Below are 18,262 nucleotides of genomic sequence, written 5' to 3'. Positions count from 1 at the left end.
AGGCTAGCACCTACTGCCACTTGGCATCTCCAAACTCCAGGCACCCATATTGTTCATAGACCCCTGACAGCTATACCTCTTTGGAGAACAGTCTGGGAACAGAGGGAAAAAAGGAAAAGGAAGGAGAAATTGGAGGGGTAGTAGTTAAGGATTTGTCTTCTGAAGACTTGGGGATGATAAGATCTAAGGTTTTTCTTTGTGATCCAAAGTGGGGATTGTTAATTGTTTAATCCTTCTGATGACTATGATTGGGGGGGGAAAAGGAGGTAGGGGAAAGGAGGCAGAAAAGTAGTATTTATTATACCTACTATGTACCAGGCATGGTGCAAAGTGCATTAAATATACTATCTCATTTAATCTTTAAAACCACTTACCATACCATTTTACTTGAGGCCACTGAGGCTTATAGAGATCACTAGTTGAAAGCTACCCAACGATATGTTGGCAAATTGAACATAATTAAAAACCATCAACAACAACAACAAAAAAGTTACCCAACTATCAAGTAGCAAGCCTGAGTAAACTCAGTTCTATGAAATGCCAAAACCTATCCTCCTATCACTATACCCTATACCTTCCACTGCCTTAGGAATACATGATTGCTCTTAAAGCAGTAAACAACAACCATTGTGCTTTCAGTGGGCAGGACAGTTGTTCATTGCTAACCAAGGCCCATGGATTAACTTCTCCATTCACTGAATATTGCAGAGTATTTAAGCCTTCCTACTTCCTAAATTACTTTATGAAAACTTATGTGTGCTCTTTGATTTCCTTATGAACTATGACCCAATGGTTTCAAAGCCTGTGGTTTCAGCCCTGCCCAGACTTATTATACCTGAGAAGAAGAGGCAAAGGAGGCTATTTACATGTTACCAGTGACAAAAACTACTGCAATTCACAAAGCATGGCATTCAGGCAGTGATAGTATCATCTTTTCTTCTCTAAGAGAAATTAACTTCTGGTGGTTTTCAAACATATGTTCTTTAATCTCTTGGTTTTATCTCTACAACTGTGCATTGCAGAATTTCTCAGTCTCAGTGCAATTGACTTTTTGGGCTGGGTAGTTCTTTGTTCTGAGAGGGGGGTCATGTACATTATAAGATATTTAGGAGCGTCTGTGGCCTGTCCTCACTTTATTCTAATAGCATTCATAGGTATGACAACCTAAAATGTCTCCAGACATTGCCAAATATCTCTTTGGCAAAATTGTCCTTGGTTGAAAACTACTGCTATATTATAAATGATGTGGGAATAATGATTTTCTAATCTTGGCTCTAATATCAACTAGCTACATGGTGCTTCTGTGCCCCAGTTTTCTAATGTGTCGAATGGATATGATGTTGCTATTCAGTTGAATGTTTACCGGACATCCTTTTTGCCAGGCGATATGTAGTGCATTGAGGATTTTAAAAAATATGAACCAATCTTATTTTTTTTGAAATCCAACATTATTTTTATTTTTATTTATTTTTAGTTTTTGTTATTCTTTTATTATGGTCTGTTAGTAACCTTCAAGAAGTTCATAGTGTGATGAGGAAGACAGACAACTATATCAAGAATTATAAAGAAATTTGTTGAACACTGCATTTGGGGCATATATTGAAGGGCTTTTTTGAGGAAGCAATGTTTAAATTAGGAATTGAATTATGAGTGGAAGGTTGATAGACAAAAAAAGGGGGGAATTCCAGGTATATACCATTGCATGTTACTCAGGCACAAAGGTATGAGGATGTAGTTAATTTTCAGGGTCATAGTTTGCAAAGAATAGCCCTGGTATACACTTTCCATCCTGATGTAATTATTAATAGTGACCCATTCACTCTTAAATATGTATTGAATTTGGACTAAAAATATTTGGTCACCTGTTTATTTGGTAACTGAAGGTAATTCAATGAGACAGGACCATAGAGGGTGGCAAATGACAAAGTAGGAAAGGTAAATGTCATATTAGGAAGGGTCTTGTGGGCCAACATGAGTTTAGAGACAGTGGGGAAGCCATGCAAGATTTATAAGAAAAATGATATAATAGACATCAGTATTTAAAAAATAATTCCTTTAGCTAAAGAATAGAGAATGGACTGGAAAGGAGTGATCAGAGATTGGAGCAATCAGAGAGAAGGTCACTGTCATAATTAATTAGTGAAATGTTGAATTTTTATTTTGTTTGAAGTAGATCATAAAACATTATAAGGAATTCAGCAATAGGGTCCTGAACTAATTCAGTTCTAGAAGGGATGGAGAGAGGAAGCAGCTGAAGGAGAGACATGTGGGAAAAATAATGAGCAGTTCCCAGCCACCAGTCAAAAGAGACAAGTTACAGGGAAGAAGAAGCAGAAGATTACACATGTTTCCAACTCATACAATAGGATGAACAGCAGAAGCGTTTAGAAGAGACATGACAAAAAGAGTTATTTGGAGCAAGCTAGAGCAGATATGGAAAGCATTTGATGAGGATTAGGATCTCTGTATGTGCTGTGCATCGATAGCCCACAGGGTTGGAGTTCAGGGGAAGATTAGAGCTAGATCCAAAGCCCTGTGATTATGAAGAGCAGGCTATACCACTTCCATCTTAGGAGTGTATTGACCAGACAGCCAAATGGATATAGTCTGTCAGCTCACTTTTGCCTATCATTGTAGGGGCTTTGGGAATATCCTGGGTGAAATATTACTGCCAGTATGAGAAGGAGACCAAAATGCTCACCATGACACCTATGGAGCAGAAGCCAGGTGCTAAACAGGTCAGTTCTTTTGTGTGCCATATTTTTTGAAATGCATCTGTGACTGTATCTTAGAAAAGAGTATATCTTGACTTAGTTTCAAAGAATCAAGTCCAGCATGGTTATGTGAAGCCATGATTTTGTATGTTCCTCTTGACACAAATTTGCATTGGGCCAGCTACTACTCAGGTGAGTGAAATATGTCCGTTAATTATGTCAAGCCTTCTGAAAATGCCTGTGCTTTTTCAGATCATTTATTAAATTATTACAAGTTCTTGTCACATTGTACAAGAAAATTTGCAAGAATATGGATGAATTGCAAGAGGATAGTGTTACTTGCCTTTAAGAAGTCTCTACTTCTTAGGATTCTTAGGATTCCTTTAAATAGCAAGTGTTTAAAATATTTTCTGAAATTCCTTGTTTTTTAGAGAAGTATGTCTGTTTCCTGAAGTCAGAATAATCTGTACCCCCTATTGTATATAATTTTCAGATATATTTAAGCAGGTAATGCTTCTTCTTCTGTCCTTCAAACCTTCCCCATCCCCTAAAATGTCAAGATGAGTTTAACACACTAAGAAGATAGTTACTTACCTGGAAGAACCTACTCTTATATATTACATACTATACTATACTTACTGTACTATGCTATAGTATATTATATATATGACAACACAGCCAAAAAACTTATTCTGTTATCTCACTTTTGCCTGTCTTTGGAAATTCTGTCTCTCAAGGGTTTATTAAGATAAAAGCTGATAGAATATTCATATTCTAAAAGTAGTTTAGTGTGTCCCTTTAAACTGTCTCTCAGACTGGGTTGTAAGGCATTATTTTTAAGGATTTCTATTCTTTATAAATTGTTTACAAAGTCAAACAAGGTTCATTTTGTTAGCACTGAACCTTGGTGGCGTGAAAAAACCTAATTTTGGTAGGCAGAAATTTGGAGAAAAATTGGGCCATTCTGTCTCCTTTCCTGGTGCTTTCCCTGGAAGATCTCTCTTGTGTGACTTGTTCACAGAAAATTAGAGAGGACTGAGATTTGGTGTCAGGCTATAGAAAATTGCCTTTTTTGTCTTGAACCCAGAATTTTGTCATTCAGTTTTGAATGGGTATTGGAGATGGAATGCACCTCTAATGAAGGATACCAAATAGGGTTTCCAGAACCCTCATCCATGCTTCTATATGGGCCAGTTACTCATTCTTGACTCCAAAACTCTTCTTAGTTTCCAGTCTGTTAATTGCCAAAGTACCTTCCAAGTAGTTTCATTAAATTTATCTTGGGCTCTATCACAGCATTTTTTCCATTTCTGTCGGTACTTAGCTGATGTATCTTATTGACTAGTGCTTATAAGCACTGTCCTGTAGTTTCTTCCTTTTCTTTTCCTACACACATTTCTTTCCCAGTCCCAGACTTTAAAATAAGCTGATTAGGCCCTTTTCTGCTCAAGCACTTACTGAAAAGCTCAAGACAGAAGCAGTCATCCCACTTTCATATCCTCCTAGGAGATGAGCACAAGCTCTCCTTTTAGTTTTTCTTTCCTTCTTCCCTTTTCATTGAGTGGCTGCTTGTAAAATTGCAATAGTCAGCCTAAGCAGTTTTAATATGGGATTCCTTATGGAGTGGAAAGAAGAACTTGGTTCTCTATTTAGAAGGAGGGGAAGGTAAATTAGTAACTTGAATTTCCCTAAAATGAAGTTGGAAATGATTTCTTCTTGTCATTTCTCTCAGTTCCTATTCCTGGTTTGTGTTTTAGAACAAGGAAGTGAGACTATAATAACATCATAAAATCCACTATTTATTGACATCTACATGTGCCTGGCACTGAGCTAGACACTTTTGGTCAAGCACTTCATGTACTTTCTCAGTATGCCTGTCAAGTATTACTAGTTCAGTTTGAAGACGGATCCCTCTTTCTGATTATGGTACTTAACAGTGTTCCCTACTAGTTCAGCCTATCAACTTCCACTTTTGTTGTGCTGCTCATTTTATAGGTTATCTTCCCAAATTCTCTTTTATAGGATCCCCATCATTTCCCTGTCCGGCAGTTGTAGTAAGAGGAAGGAGTGCTATCTTTTGTCTTTCAACAACTGGGTTTAAATCCTACCTCTGTGACCTAGTAGCTTTTTGACGCCAAGTAAATTATGTAATATTGCTCAGTATCATTTTCCTCATCAGAAAAATGGCAAGAATGATACTGTAGTTCATAAAAATTTCTTGGGCACTAATAATTCCTAGATCCTAGAGATAAAAAGATAAATAAGATGCTGCCCATGCCCTTGAATTCTCAGTCAGTTGGGGAAATAAGGCAAGAAAACGGGAAGCATTAATATAATGCACAAAATACATAGTGAACAGTGTATGGGATTGGGGAAGAATTTTGGAGGAAATTAAAGCTGAACTGCAGTATGTAGAACAATTATGAGTTTAGCCAGACCAAGAATATAGATAAAGTCATTGCAGGTGGAGGAAACATTATTTGCAGTTATGGAGTCATGAGAGTTATGACATGTGTGAAATGAGAGCACTTCTGCATGGATGGGGCATAAAACAGATGGGGGTGGCTAGGGGTAACCTGGAGTAATAGACAGGGCCTAGGCCCCTGAGCTATGATGCCTCTGAATCTGAGAGAGTTGAGAGTTTAAAGGGGGAGGGTGAGTATATGATGCTGTTAGTTGCTGTCATCCTGAAGGACTTGTAATTCTTGATACCCTCAGTGTTAGGGTAAAGAAGGCAGATTGAAGGATGAATTTAGAGTTGAGTTTTTATAGTATAGGGGCAGTAAAAGGGGAGGCCTGAAAGGGAGTTGAGTGTACCAATAAGAAATAAGTATTACAAGCAATTAATGAATTGTCGAACATAACATCAAAAACTGATGATGTATTATATATTGCCTAACTGAACATAATAAATAATAAATAAAAAAGTATTGTTTGATCAGTTGGATCAACTGTATGGACCAGTTTGGGTGGCATAGTACCTAGACCCAGAACTGACACTTGGGAATTATTTCTGAATTTCTGGCATCAAAGTGGTTGGCATTTTTCCCATTTAATAGATTGTGAAGTTAAGGTTCAGAGAGGAAAGTGATTTGCTCTGGATTGTAAGCTAGTAAATGGAGTAACTGAGACAAAACCCCAAATTTTAAACTTCCTAATTTAATACTATTTCCACTATACTGACTTGGGTGACTTTAGGTAAGCCATTTTACCTCTCTGAGCTTTACTTCTTTCTAAGGGTTGTTATGAAGAAAGTTGGTTTAAAGATACCTAGCATAATGTGTGTCAAATAGTAGGTAATTGTTAAGTGTTTCTTCTCTTTCCTATACCACATTGTCTCTGTTGAGATAATAGAGGGAAACCGAACAATGTTGGATTGGGAAATTTTAATCTGTGGACACAGCAGACTTCAATGGCCTTATTAAGTGTCCATAAGACTAAGGTGGGCTACGCTGTTTTGTGTATATGAAATACCAAATGGAACTTTGTAATATATAAATTTGCTCATTTTCTGTACTTCTGCCTATCTTTGGAGAGATTGCTTTTGTGATTTCTGTCTTCCTGAAGAGTCTGGAGGTGGGGAATGAAACTGTTTCTCTCCCTTCCTCCATCTGCCAGTTTAATGGAAGGAAGGCTGCATAAGGCCACTCCCAACCTGCAGGTTTTATGAAAATTTTATTCAGTACACTTAATGCCATTTGGTCAGCCCATTTGTCCTATATTCCCCTTATATTATGTATAATGAGCTTCCTATTTAATCTACCATGCTAAAAAAAGAGTACTGACCTACCCGTAGCATTTTGTCCTGGTCTCAACCATTAATTACTGGAGCAAGAAGAAACCATCTGCTGTAAATACTGTTTGAAGGGACAAGGTTCTTGGTGAGGCTAAACATTGCTCCTGCTGCCCTGACTGATGCCTTCCAACTGACTGAGGCTACTGCAGGAGGCATAAGAAGCTTCTGTGCATTTTTTTTTTCAAATTGGCTATTAATCCTTCTCTTATATCAGGGGCCTTTGGACTTAACCCTGAAGTACTGCGTGAGGAGGAAGACAGAGTCTATCGACAAAAGGTTCTGTTTTGATATAGAAACTAATGAAAGGTAAGCTGTGCTAGTATGAATGGGTAATGTCCTCATGTACCAGGTGCTAAGCCTGAGTAGAACTTTTATTTTCCTCTGTCATCTCTTGTGATGAAAATGAGCAAATCTATTTATGACATTATTGTCTTGGCTCTTCTGGCTGCTGTTCACAGGGGTCCCTGGCCCAGAACTGACTGGAAACTTCAGTCAGCTTTGCCTCACCTGCTCTAGGCAGAATAAATCACTCCTAGGATTTAATTTGCTATCAGATATGCAATGGTCAATGTTCGGCAACACTATAAGGACAACATAACAAAACTCATTGTTTTTGTAGTATCAAGTTTAGATATTTAAATTCCAGTTAGTTAACATATAGTATGATATTAGTTTCAGGAGTAGAATTTAGTGATTCATCACTTATATACATCCAGTTCTCATTATCACAAATGCCCTCCTTAATACCCATCACCCATTTACCACCCCGCCCGCAAACTCCCCACCAGCAACCCCAGGTTGTTCTCTAGAGTTAAGAGTCTATTTCCTATTTTGCATCTCTTTTTCCTCCATGTTCATCTGTTTTGTTTCTTGAATTCCACATGAGTGAAATCATATGGTATTTGTCTTTCTTTGACTGACTTACTTCACTTAACATAATACTCTCTAGCTCGATCCACTTGGTTGCAAATGGGAAGATTTCTTTCTTTCTTTCTTTCTTTCTTTCTTTCTTTCTTTCTTTCTTTCTTTCTTTCTTTCCTTCTTTCTTTCTTTGATGGCTGGGTAATATTGCAGTGTGTGTGTGTGTGTGTGTGTCTGTGTGTGTGTGTGTGTGTACACCATATCTTCTTTATCCATCCATCAGTCAATAGATACTTGGGATCTTTCCATAGTTTGGTTATTGTTGATAATGCTGCTATAAATATTGGGGTGCATATATTACTTCAAATAAGTATTTTTATATCTTTTGGGTAAATACCTAGTAATATAATTGCTAGATCATAGGATAGCTCTATTTTTAACTTTTTGAGGAAATTCCATATGGTTTTCCAGAGTGACTGCACTACATTACATTCCCACCAGCAGTGTAAGAGGGTTCCCCTTTTTCTGCATCCTTGGCAACACATGTTGTTTCCTGTATTGTTAATTTTAGCCATTCTACAGGTGTGGGGTGGTATCTCATTATAGTTTTCATTTGTATTTCCCTGATGATGAGTGATGTTGAGCATCTTTTCATGTGTTAGCCATCTGGATGTCTTCTTTGGAAAAAATGTCTATTCGTGTCTTCTGCCCATTTCTTAACTGGATTATTTGTTTTTTGGTTGTTGAGTTTGAGGAGTTCTTTATATATTTTGGATACTAACCCTTTATCAGACATGTCATTTGCAAGTATCTTCTCCCATTCAGCAAAATTCATTCTTTTATCTCCTAATATAACATACAAGAACAAGTGAATTAGAACACCTTTTTAAGGGGAGATAGAAGGGATGGAGGGTGATAGTGATATTGGGGAGTCTTTTTCCCCCACTTGGTGCAAACATGATACAGACTTCTCCTACTTTTCAGGTAAACTGGAAATAGTTGGATTATCAACTTGCTGATTTCAGTTAAGGCTTTCAAACTTTGTACTATGTTGTATTTGTTTCTCTCCAGTACCCCCTTTTTGTTTTCTGGATCTGGGCAGTTTTATCAGAGGTGCATTTAAAATTTTAAAATTAGAACATTTGGAGTTACTTTGGAGGAAAGCATATTATGCAGGTGAGAGGTTGATCCAAAATTCAGTGAATAAATGTTACTATATATTATTTCTTTCTAGTATTTCTATATATTATGTTCTGCATAGTAGAAGAGAATTTTAAAAAATGGTCAGATTCCTAGAAAGGCACTTAAAGGTTGAATTATAATATCATATGAACAAAACTATCAATGACTGGAATTATAAAGATTATACTAAGAGATGAGGGCTTTGCTTTTTAGTCTGGTAATAAGTAAAAAGTCCTTTTCCCCATTTGAAATTTCTATTTGTTAATCCATATGATTTCTTTGTTAAAAATGGATTGTCCTGACCAAAGATGGTTGTGATAGTAAACATTGTTACTGGAAACCATGCAGCTGTCACTTATTTTTCCAACGGCTTCAGGCTGTTGAACTATACTTCTATATACTGCAGAAAATGATTGTTGAATGTGGCTTTTTTTTCATGAACCTTTGTTGTCTTTCGCTCTGTATCATCAAGATGCTTAAAAGAAATTAAAATTTTCTGTGTCCAGTTTCATTCTGATTCCCCTTCAGCTTAAATTTGCAAGCTGTATGCAAATAATATCCCCATAGACTCAAAGCAGTTACAGACAATTTGGCCCTGAGATTATGTGCTGGGAACAGTTTATCTTTATTATGATGATGATGATGATGTTATGTTAGTCCTCATACAGTACATCATTAGTTTTTGATGTAGTGTTCTATGATTCATTGTTTGCATATAACACCCAGTGCTCCATGCACTACATGCCCTCCTTAACACCCATCACTGGGCTCACCCATTCCCCACCTCCCTCCCCTCTAAAGCCCTCAGTTTTGTTTCTCAGAGTCTGCAGTCTCTCTTGGTTCGCCAGTTTATCTTCATGTATCTTCTACCTAGTGGTATGCATGGCTCATGATAGGTACTAAATTTGGCGTGTGTTTATTTATTTTTTTAATATTTTTTCAGTGTTCCAAGATTCATTGTCATGCACCACACCCAGTACTCCATGTATTTATTTTTAAATGCATTTTCCCACCCCATAACACTGGGGAATTCTGAGACTAGAACCCAAGAATTAAAGTTTTGCTGTGTCTATGATTTTAATTACCACATATTGGGCACATAAACAACATTCACTCATTTAATCCCCCCCTGCACTATTTTACCGGTGAGGAGAATGAGACTTGAATATGTTAAGTAAGTTGCCCAAAGTCACACAGTGGCAAGGCTGAGCTCAAACACCCATTTATAGTTCTTCAAAGTCCATGTTGTTGTTGTTTAATTTTGTTCCACTGTCTTATAAGGAGAATAAACATGCTGTGAAATGAAGGGTCAAAATATTAATGAATGGGTGCTGAGGTACCTCTGTGGACATGGAGTTTTCTGAGGGGTGTGGCATCTGCTTTCCTGGCTAGTAAATCTGATATAAGAAACAAAGTCAGCATTCCCAATAGGCATTAGGTACCTATACTCATGTCACTGCAGCACAAAGAACAAAGGACTTTCTGAGTCCCTTTTACTATTTCAGCAATAGAGGGCATTTTTTTTTTTAGTTGGCCTTGCTGCCATGGTGCCTTGGTGGCTCAGTTGGTTAAGCCTCTGCCTTCATCTTGGGTCATGATCCCGGGGTCCTGGGATCGAGCCTCATATCGGGCTCCTCACTTAGCAGGAAGCCTGCTTCTCTTTCTCCCTCTGCCTGCCACTCTCCCTGCTTGTTTTTGCTCTCTCTCTGTGTCAAATAAAATAAATAAAATCTTTAAAAAAATAATTAGCTTTTTTGCCAATATTTGAAATCACAGGTTTATAGCTCATAGAGCTTGAAGTGCAATGATAACAACAACAACATAACAACTGCTAACAATAGCCTCCGTACCAGGCACTATTCTCAGTCCTTGAAATGCATAATTTCTTTTAATCCTCACTAAAATTCCATGAGGCATGTGGTTTTATCCCATTTTCACAAAAGAAGACAAGGAGACAGAAATGAAGCAATTTAGGTAACATGGATAGCAAATGGTAGAGCCAGGATTCAAACCCAGGAATTCTAGTCTTCAAACCCATACTCTTAACCATTGCACTGTACTGCATATATGCTATATAAGCCTTTTTGTTCTGGATGAGTGACTGGGACCTCAGGAAGTACAGGGGATTTGTCTAAGGTCATTAAGATAGTCGATGGAAGATCCTGGACTAGAAGTCAATGTTCTTTCTACTTTGTCATCCTGTTCTTATAAATATTATTCTGTTACCTTGACTTTCTGTGGCACCTAAGATTCCTCAGTGCTTCTTGGATAATCACTTATTCATTCTTTTAAGCGCTCTGTAAGGTTAAGAGGAGACATACACATTGGATTTTTCATTTCCCAGATAGGGAAGCTGAGTTCCAGAATGTTTTTTTTTTTAAAGATTTTATTTATTTATTTGACAGACAGAAATCACAAGTAGGCAGAGAGGCAGGCAGAGAGAGAGAGAAGGAAGCAGGCTCCCCGCTGAGCAGAGAGCCCAATGAGGGGCTTGATCCCAGAAACCTGGGATCATGACCTGAGCCGAAGGCAGAGGCTTTAACCCACTGAGCCACCCAGGCACCCCCCAGAATGGGTTTAGTGTCATATCTGGTCTGTACTGTCTGCTTTTATGTCTGTTGCCCATTTCCTTGTTCTTCCTCTGGCTTTAGGATTCAGGTGTGTAGATGTCTTTACAAAGATTTCTAGACTTTCTAGCCCCATGTGATATATCCAAAAGGTTGGTTATTGGTTAGAGAAAAGTAAACTTGAAAGAATCCAGTGCCCAAAGCCAAGTCCTGGTTTTCAGTTGATTTTGGCTTAAAGATCATTTGGAGTTTTTCTTTTTTTAAGATGCACTTGAATGGAGTAAAAGATGGAAAGTCAAATAGGAATCCTATGGTTTCAAAACTGGACGGGACCTCCCAGGTCATCTGGTTCCACACCCTTATAATAAAGAAACTGAGGCCCATAGAGGCCCAAATACTATTCCAGGCTCTCTGAACTCTTGTCATTGTTTGCACCATTCCATGAGTCAGAGAGGTCTTTTCTTAACAGAAGGAATAAGAGGGACGAGTTTCTCATAATGATGCAGATATACAGAGAATGCAAGGAGACTTTACATCTGCATAATACGATCAATCTGAAATTTTTAGCTTGGTCATGAAGGTTTAAAAAGACCATACAGATTATACCACCTTGGGGTATCTTTGGTTATACATAGCCTACAAATAAATAGGAAAAAAAAAAAAAAAAACGAGGTTGAGACCATTTTCGATACAGAAAAAGTGTTGTAGCATAGTGGTTAAGAAAGAAGATGGCTTAGCGAAATAAGTCAAGCAGAGAAAGACAACTATCATATGATCTCCCTGATATGAGGAAGTGGTGATGGAACATGGGGGCTTAGGTGGGTAGGAGAAGAATCAATGAAACAAGATGGGATTGGGAGGGAGACAAACCATAAGTGACTCTTAATCTCACAAAACAAACTGAGGGTTGCTGGGGGGAGGGGGGTTGGGAGAAGGGGGGTGGGGTTATGGACATTGGGGAGGGTATGTGCTTCAGTGAGTGCTGTGAAGTGTGTAAACCTGGCGATTCACAGACCTGTACCCCTGGGGATAAAAATACATGTTTAGAAAAAAAAAAATTAAGAAAAAAAAAAAAAAGAAAGAAGATGGCTGTTGGACCAGAATTCCTACATTTTATATCCTGGTTCTATACTTACCTACTGCATGAACTTAAGGAACAACTCAATGCCCCAGTTTCCCCTTCTGTAAAATAAGGATTCCTATATAGTATCTGCTTTATAGGTTCCTGGGTAGATTACATGAATTAATACCTATAAAGTACTTAGAAACTGGTACCAATCTAGTGAGCATTCAGTAACCGTTATTATTAGTCATAGATTGCTTTAGTCAGCCAGAAGGCCTCCTCCCTGTGCTGAGCCAGCGTGCATGTTGTTGAATTCTTTCCAACTGGAAATACTCTTTTGACACCATAGATGGGGGAAGTAGGAAAGCCGTTTTTCTTCTGTTTTGGTTTTGGTGGATGGATGTGCCCATGCTGAATATGCTTACTCCTAGAGCCCAGATGAAACTGCTGGCTTCCCAAAGAGAAAAGTAGAGAGAGCCACAGTTTGTCTCAAGTACAATGGAGCTAATTTAATTGTGTATTATGGTGAAGTGTCTTGGCATCTACCTTCCTATCTCCTTGCCTGACCCTGGCATGACGCTGCCAAGATACCATCTCTCCTAGGGTTCCCAAAGTTACTGTTCTCTAAATGTTCCATTGGTTTTTTGAGTAAAAGAGATTTTGAAAAATTGGAATTCTGTATGTGCCTGCTCAGTGTGATACCTCCCAGGGCTGAGAGGGACCCTAGATCACAACACTCCCAATTTCTCAAGTGAGTTTTCTACTTTTAACTTGTCATTTTTCCCCCATTAGGCCAGGAACCATCACTTTGCAGGCCCTTTCAGAAGCTAACAGAAGGCTATGGATGGAAGCCATGGATGGAAAAGAACCTGTAAGTTGCCTCAGGATACTAGAGAAACCTCAGCACCATAGTACAGTGTGTGAGGGCCCTTAGTGGTTCACTGGGTCTAGGAAAATTAAATAGTCAGATTGTCAGATTCAAAATTTTAGAGCTAGAAGGAATTGTTGACTTGACATTTCTTGTTTAAAAAGTAAGCTATTTTGAGTTCCAGAGAGAGTGAGGGACTTATCTGGGATTTCTCAGAAAAGGCATAACAGTGGGGCGTAAAATTCAGGTTTCTGAGCTTCTTGCTTCAGTGTTAGATTATGCAGCTGTGTCCACAAAATCTTTTTTTTTTAAAGATTTTATTTATTTATTTGCCAGAGAGAGAGAAAGAACACAAGCAGGGGAGTGGCAGGCAGAGGTAGAGGAAGAAGCAAGTTCCTCACTGAGCAAGGAGCCTAATGTGGGTCTCGATCCCAGCATGCTGGGACCATGACCTGTGCTGAAGGCAGACGCTTAACCCACTGAGCCACTCAGGTATCCGACCCACAAATCTTCTTCTTAAGAAAGAAAATTAAGTGGGTAACCCAAAAGACCCCACCCCCAAACTAGTAGAACTCATATAGCAATTCAGTAATGTGGCAGGATACAAAGTCAATGTAAAGAAATCAGTGGCTTTCTTATACACTAACAATGAAAATACAGAAAGGGAAATTAGAGAATCGATTCCATTTACTATAGCACCAAGAATCATAAGATACCTGGGGAATAAACTTCACCAAAGAGGTAAAGGATCTGTACTCGAGGAACTACAGAACACTCATGAAAGAAATTGAAGAAGACACAAAAAGATGGAAGACCATTCCATGCTCTTGGATCTGAAGAATGAACATTGTTAAAATGTCTATACTGCCTAGAGCAATCTATACTTTTAATGCCATTCCGATCAAAATTCCACAGGTATTTTTCAAAGAGCTGGAGCAAATAATCTAAAAATTTGTATGGAAAAAAAAATAAAAAAAAAATAAATAAAAATTTGTATGGAATCAGAAGAGACCCTGAATCGCTAAGGAAATGTTGAAAAACAAAAATAAAACTGGGGGCATCACGTTACCTGACTTCAAGCTTTACTACAAAGCTGTGATCACCAAGACAGCATGGTACTGGCATAAAAACAGACACATAGACCAGTGGAACAGAGTAGAGAGCCCAGATATGGACCCGCAACTCTATGGTCAAATAATCTTCGACAAAGCAGGAAAAAATATACAGTGGAAAAAAGACAGTCTCTTCAATAAATGGTGCTGGGAAAATTGGACAGGTATATGTAGAAGAATGAAACTCGACCATTCTCTTACACCATTCACAAAGATAAACTTGAAATGGATAAAAGACCTCAAGGTGAGACAGGAATCCATCAGAATCCTAGAGGAGAACATAGGCAGTAACTTCATCGATATCAGCCACAGCAACTTCTTTCAAGATATGTCTCCAAAGGCAAAGGAAACAAAAGCGAAAATGAACTTTTATGACTTCATCAAGATCAAAAGCCTCTGCACAGCAAAGGAAACAGTCAACAAAACGAAGAGGCAACCAACGGAATGGGGGAAGGAATTTGCAAATGATAGTACAGACAAAAGGTTGATATCCAGGATCTGTAAAGAACTTCTCAAAAAACAGATAATCATATCAAAAAATGGGCAGAAGATATGAACAGACACTTCTCCAATGAAGACCTACAAATGGCTATCAGACACATGAAAAAAATGTTCATCATCACTAGCCCTCAGGGAGATTCAAATTAAAACCACATTGAGATATCACCTTACACCAGTTAGAATGGCCAAAATTAGCAAGACAGGGAACAACATGTGTTGGAGAGGATGTGGAGAAAGGGAACCCTCTTCCACTGTTTGTGGGAATGCAAGTTGGTGCAGCCACTTTGGAAAACAGTGTGGAGATTCCTTAAGAAATTAAAAATAGAATTTCCCTGTGACCCTGCAATTGCACTACTGGGTATTTGCCTCGAAGATACAGATGTAGTGAAATGAAGGGCCATCTGGACCCCGATGTTTATAGCAGCAATGGCCACGGTTGTCAAAGTGTGGAATGAACCAAGATGCCCTTCAACGGACGAATGGATAAGGAAAATGTGGTCCATATACACTATGGAGTAATATGCCTCCATCAGAAAGGATGAATACTCAACTTTTGTAGCAACATGGACGTGACTGGCAGAGATTATGCTGAGTGAAATGAGTCAAGCAGAGAGTCAATTATCATATGGTTTCACTTATTTGTGGATCAGAACAAATAGCATGGAGGGCAAGGGGAGTTAGAGAAGAGAAGGGAGTTGGGGTAAATTGGAAGGGTAGGTGAACCACGAGAGACTCTGAAAAACAATCTGAGGGGTTTGAAGCGGCGGGGGGTGGGAGGTTGGGGGAACCAGGTGGTGGGTATTAGAGAGGGCACGGATTGCATGGAGCACTGGGTGTGGTGCAAAAACAATGAATTCTGTTACGCTGAAAAGAAATTAAAAAAAAAGAAAATTAAGCTTTTTCAGTTTATAAAACTAATATGTATTTATATAGAAAGATGGAAAATAATTGTCATAACTGAATAAGCATTTGTTAAGATTTTATTCAAAATTATTTTGCTGCCCCCATCTTACATTCCCAAATCAGCTTATTCTCTTGAAGGGTACAGCTGGTGGGGAAGATGGTACTGTCATCCTATGTTTCAAGATGTCCCAGTCTGTTTAGAACATTGTTACACAGGAGTACAAGCAATACCTTAAATGTTTTAGTGACTATCATAGAATAACCAATATGAGGAGTCAGAAATGAGTGAAAAGCACTTTTTCTCTTCAGTATCTTCCATGTGGGTTTCTTCTAGTGGCATATGAACTAATATTACCTTCCTAGTGTTGGAATTCCAAAAGCCTGAATTTGGATCCTAGTTGTGCTGTTCAGCAGTTGTGTGACTTCAAGCAAGTCATTCTAGCTGAGATTCAGTTTTCTTCTCTTCAGTAAAATGGGTTTAATAATCTCTGTTCCACTTAACTCACAGAATTGCTTTGAAAAATCAAATGAATAGGATATCTGTCAACCATAATGTGCTGTATTAGTTTTAGGTGCTTCTAACTGGACTAAAGAATGAGTGCAAGGCTACTGCGATTCAATAATATTTGAATATAGTCTAATATTCTTGTTTTATTCAAGGCAAAAATTTGTTAAGAGGGGAAACACACCCCAGACTTTTCTTTCTGTGTCTCCTCAGTGCCCTGGAGACTAAACAGGAGTGGTCAGATCTCAGACTGCATTTATAGCAACCAAGAAGGTAGCAGGAGGGAAGTGGTACTGTGAGGACTGGCATACAGAAAGTAGTCCATGACCTGTCTCTCCCTCCTTCCCAGAAACCTGGAGCTTAACTATTGCATGCCTCTGATGTTTCTCTAGGAAGATGGTAGGAGGCTCAGCAGGGCATTTTATTCTTGATTCCCTCTTTTAAATTTGTTCTCTCTTTAGGTTTTAGGAGTTGAAGGATACAGATGGCTTTTTGTGGAGAATGACATTAGAATATGGATTCACTAAATGTTGATCCTTAACAACTTGACTTTGATAGTGTTTCCGCAAATAGCTTGTTAATGAAAGTGGCAGCTAGGGCTGGTCAGCACAGAAATCTCCCTCATTGAATTGTCCATGGGCATACACACATATGCAGATGATTTTCTTTTAAAAGGACAGATTGCTGGGGCACCTGGGTAGCTCAGTGGGTTAAGCCTCTGGCTTTGGCTCAGGTCATGATCTCAGGGTCCAGGGATTGAGCCCCACATTGTGCTCTCTGCTCAGCAGGGAGCCTGCTTCCCTTCTTCTCTCTCTCTGCCTGCCTCTCTGCCTAATTGTGATCTCTGTCTGTCAAATAAATAAATAAAATCTTTAAAAAAAATAAATAAAAGGAGAGATTGTTAAAGCCGACTAACAAATACCATAGAGAAGGCTTCCTTCCTGCAGTTTCACATTATTATTCTTGCTGATTTACTTAACACCCCAATTCACTAATCTTAGATGTGGTATACATGCCTTTGTTTAAAGTGTCAAAGAAGATCAGGACTTGAAGGGACATCTGTTCCAATCCTCATCATTTTAGAGATACGAGTCTTAAAGTATAGAGACAAAAAGGACATGCCCGAGATATCCTAATGAGATAGAGGTGGAACCAGGACAAGACTTTGTTGAGGATCTCCCCTTTGGTGTCTCATGTAGCTCTCAGTGTGTTCTTCAATATGACTCAGACAAATCTTGATCAGTGCAGGGGTGTCTTTCAGCTGGACACTTGCTTTTCTACAGAGAAACACCCATTACTTAGCCTTTGGGGTAGGAGGCTGTTACTGGAAGTATTTACATTTTACTGCCAATGCCCATTAGCCATGTATCTATTAGAAAACTGTTTCTTTTCTCGCATGCTCTCTTGCTCCATCAGAAAAATTCTCCAAGCTTTACATAAGTAAATTTCTAAGATGGGTAGGCTACAACTTCAGCTGCAGTGAGCTACTTGGAATCTGCTTCAAAGATTGTTAATCCAAGTGTTTTCTGGGGACCTATGCAAAGATTCTGCTTAGCCCAGTTTTTCATCTTATTAAAGCTTCAGGGACACCAATGGTTTTGATGGACTACCTGAGAAAAGAGATTAGTATTATTTGCCACACTTATCTATAGTGATTGACAATAGCCTTGACTTTTTCTTTCTCTTCTTTTGTAGATCTACCACAGCCCCATAACAAAACAGGAAGAAAGTGAGTCAAATTTATGGTCTGTTGACATTACAAACTGCTCGCTGTCCTAATCAGTTAATATTCTGTAATACTGACGCAAATGTGTTGATAACTCTGTGTGGTATAAAATTCATACCTATTTTTTAGTATGTCTACTTAGTTAAATAAGGAAGTCACTTCATCTTAGTTTATGGTATAGGTAGTAATAGTAATATAGAGAAGAACATTGTATCTTTCTTATTCTAAACACACGATAGAAATTATGTGCATTTCTACCCTAACTTTTCATGTCTGATGTTGCTCATGCCTAAAATAAACATAATGCATAGAGATCAGTAACAGCGTTTTGTGGTAGAAGAGTAAAAAACTCTTTTAAGGGGAAAAATATTTCTATTTAAGGGTGTTAGAGATGAAAAACCATACCCCTTAATCTCTCACTGCAGTCTCCTAGCATGATCAATAAATGTTTGGTAGGTAAAGCT

At 38.4% G+C, this 18,262-nt stretch overlaps 1 protein-coding gene across 6 annotated transcripts in view; it reads left to right on the top strand.

Annotated features, from left to right (window-relative positions):
* Positions 1–18,262, top strand: part of OPHN1 (oligophrenin 1) — a 558,586-nt gene that overhangs the window by 290,171 nt on the left and 250,153 nt on the right. For all 6 annotated transcript variants that reach the window (XM_032329488.1, XM_032329487.1, XM_032329486.1 and 3 more), the window contains 4 exons: positions 2,638–2,738; positions 6,725–6,816; positions 12,976–13,054; positions 17,768–17,801. In XM_032329488.1, the coding sequence (XP_032185379.1) occupies positions 2,638–2,738; positions 6,725–6,816; positions 12,976–13,054; positions 17,768–17,801 (306 nt within the window). The remainder of the gene's footprint in view (positions 1–2,637; positions 2,739–6,724; positions 6,817–12,975; positions 13,055–17,767; positions 17,802–18,262) is intronic.

Source organism: Mustela erminea, chromosome X (assembly GCF_009829155.1).
Source record: "Mustela erminea isolate mMusErm1 chromosome X, mMusErm1.Pri, whole genome shotgun sequence".
Lineage (NCBI taxonomy): Eukaryota > Metazoa > Chordata > Mammalia > Carnivora > Mustelidae > Mustela > Mustela erminea.
The sequence above is the reverse complement of the archived record's forward strand: the minus strand, read 5'-3'. Positions and strand labels throughout refer to the sequence as shown.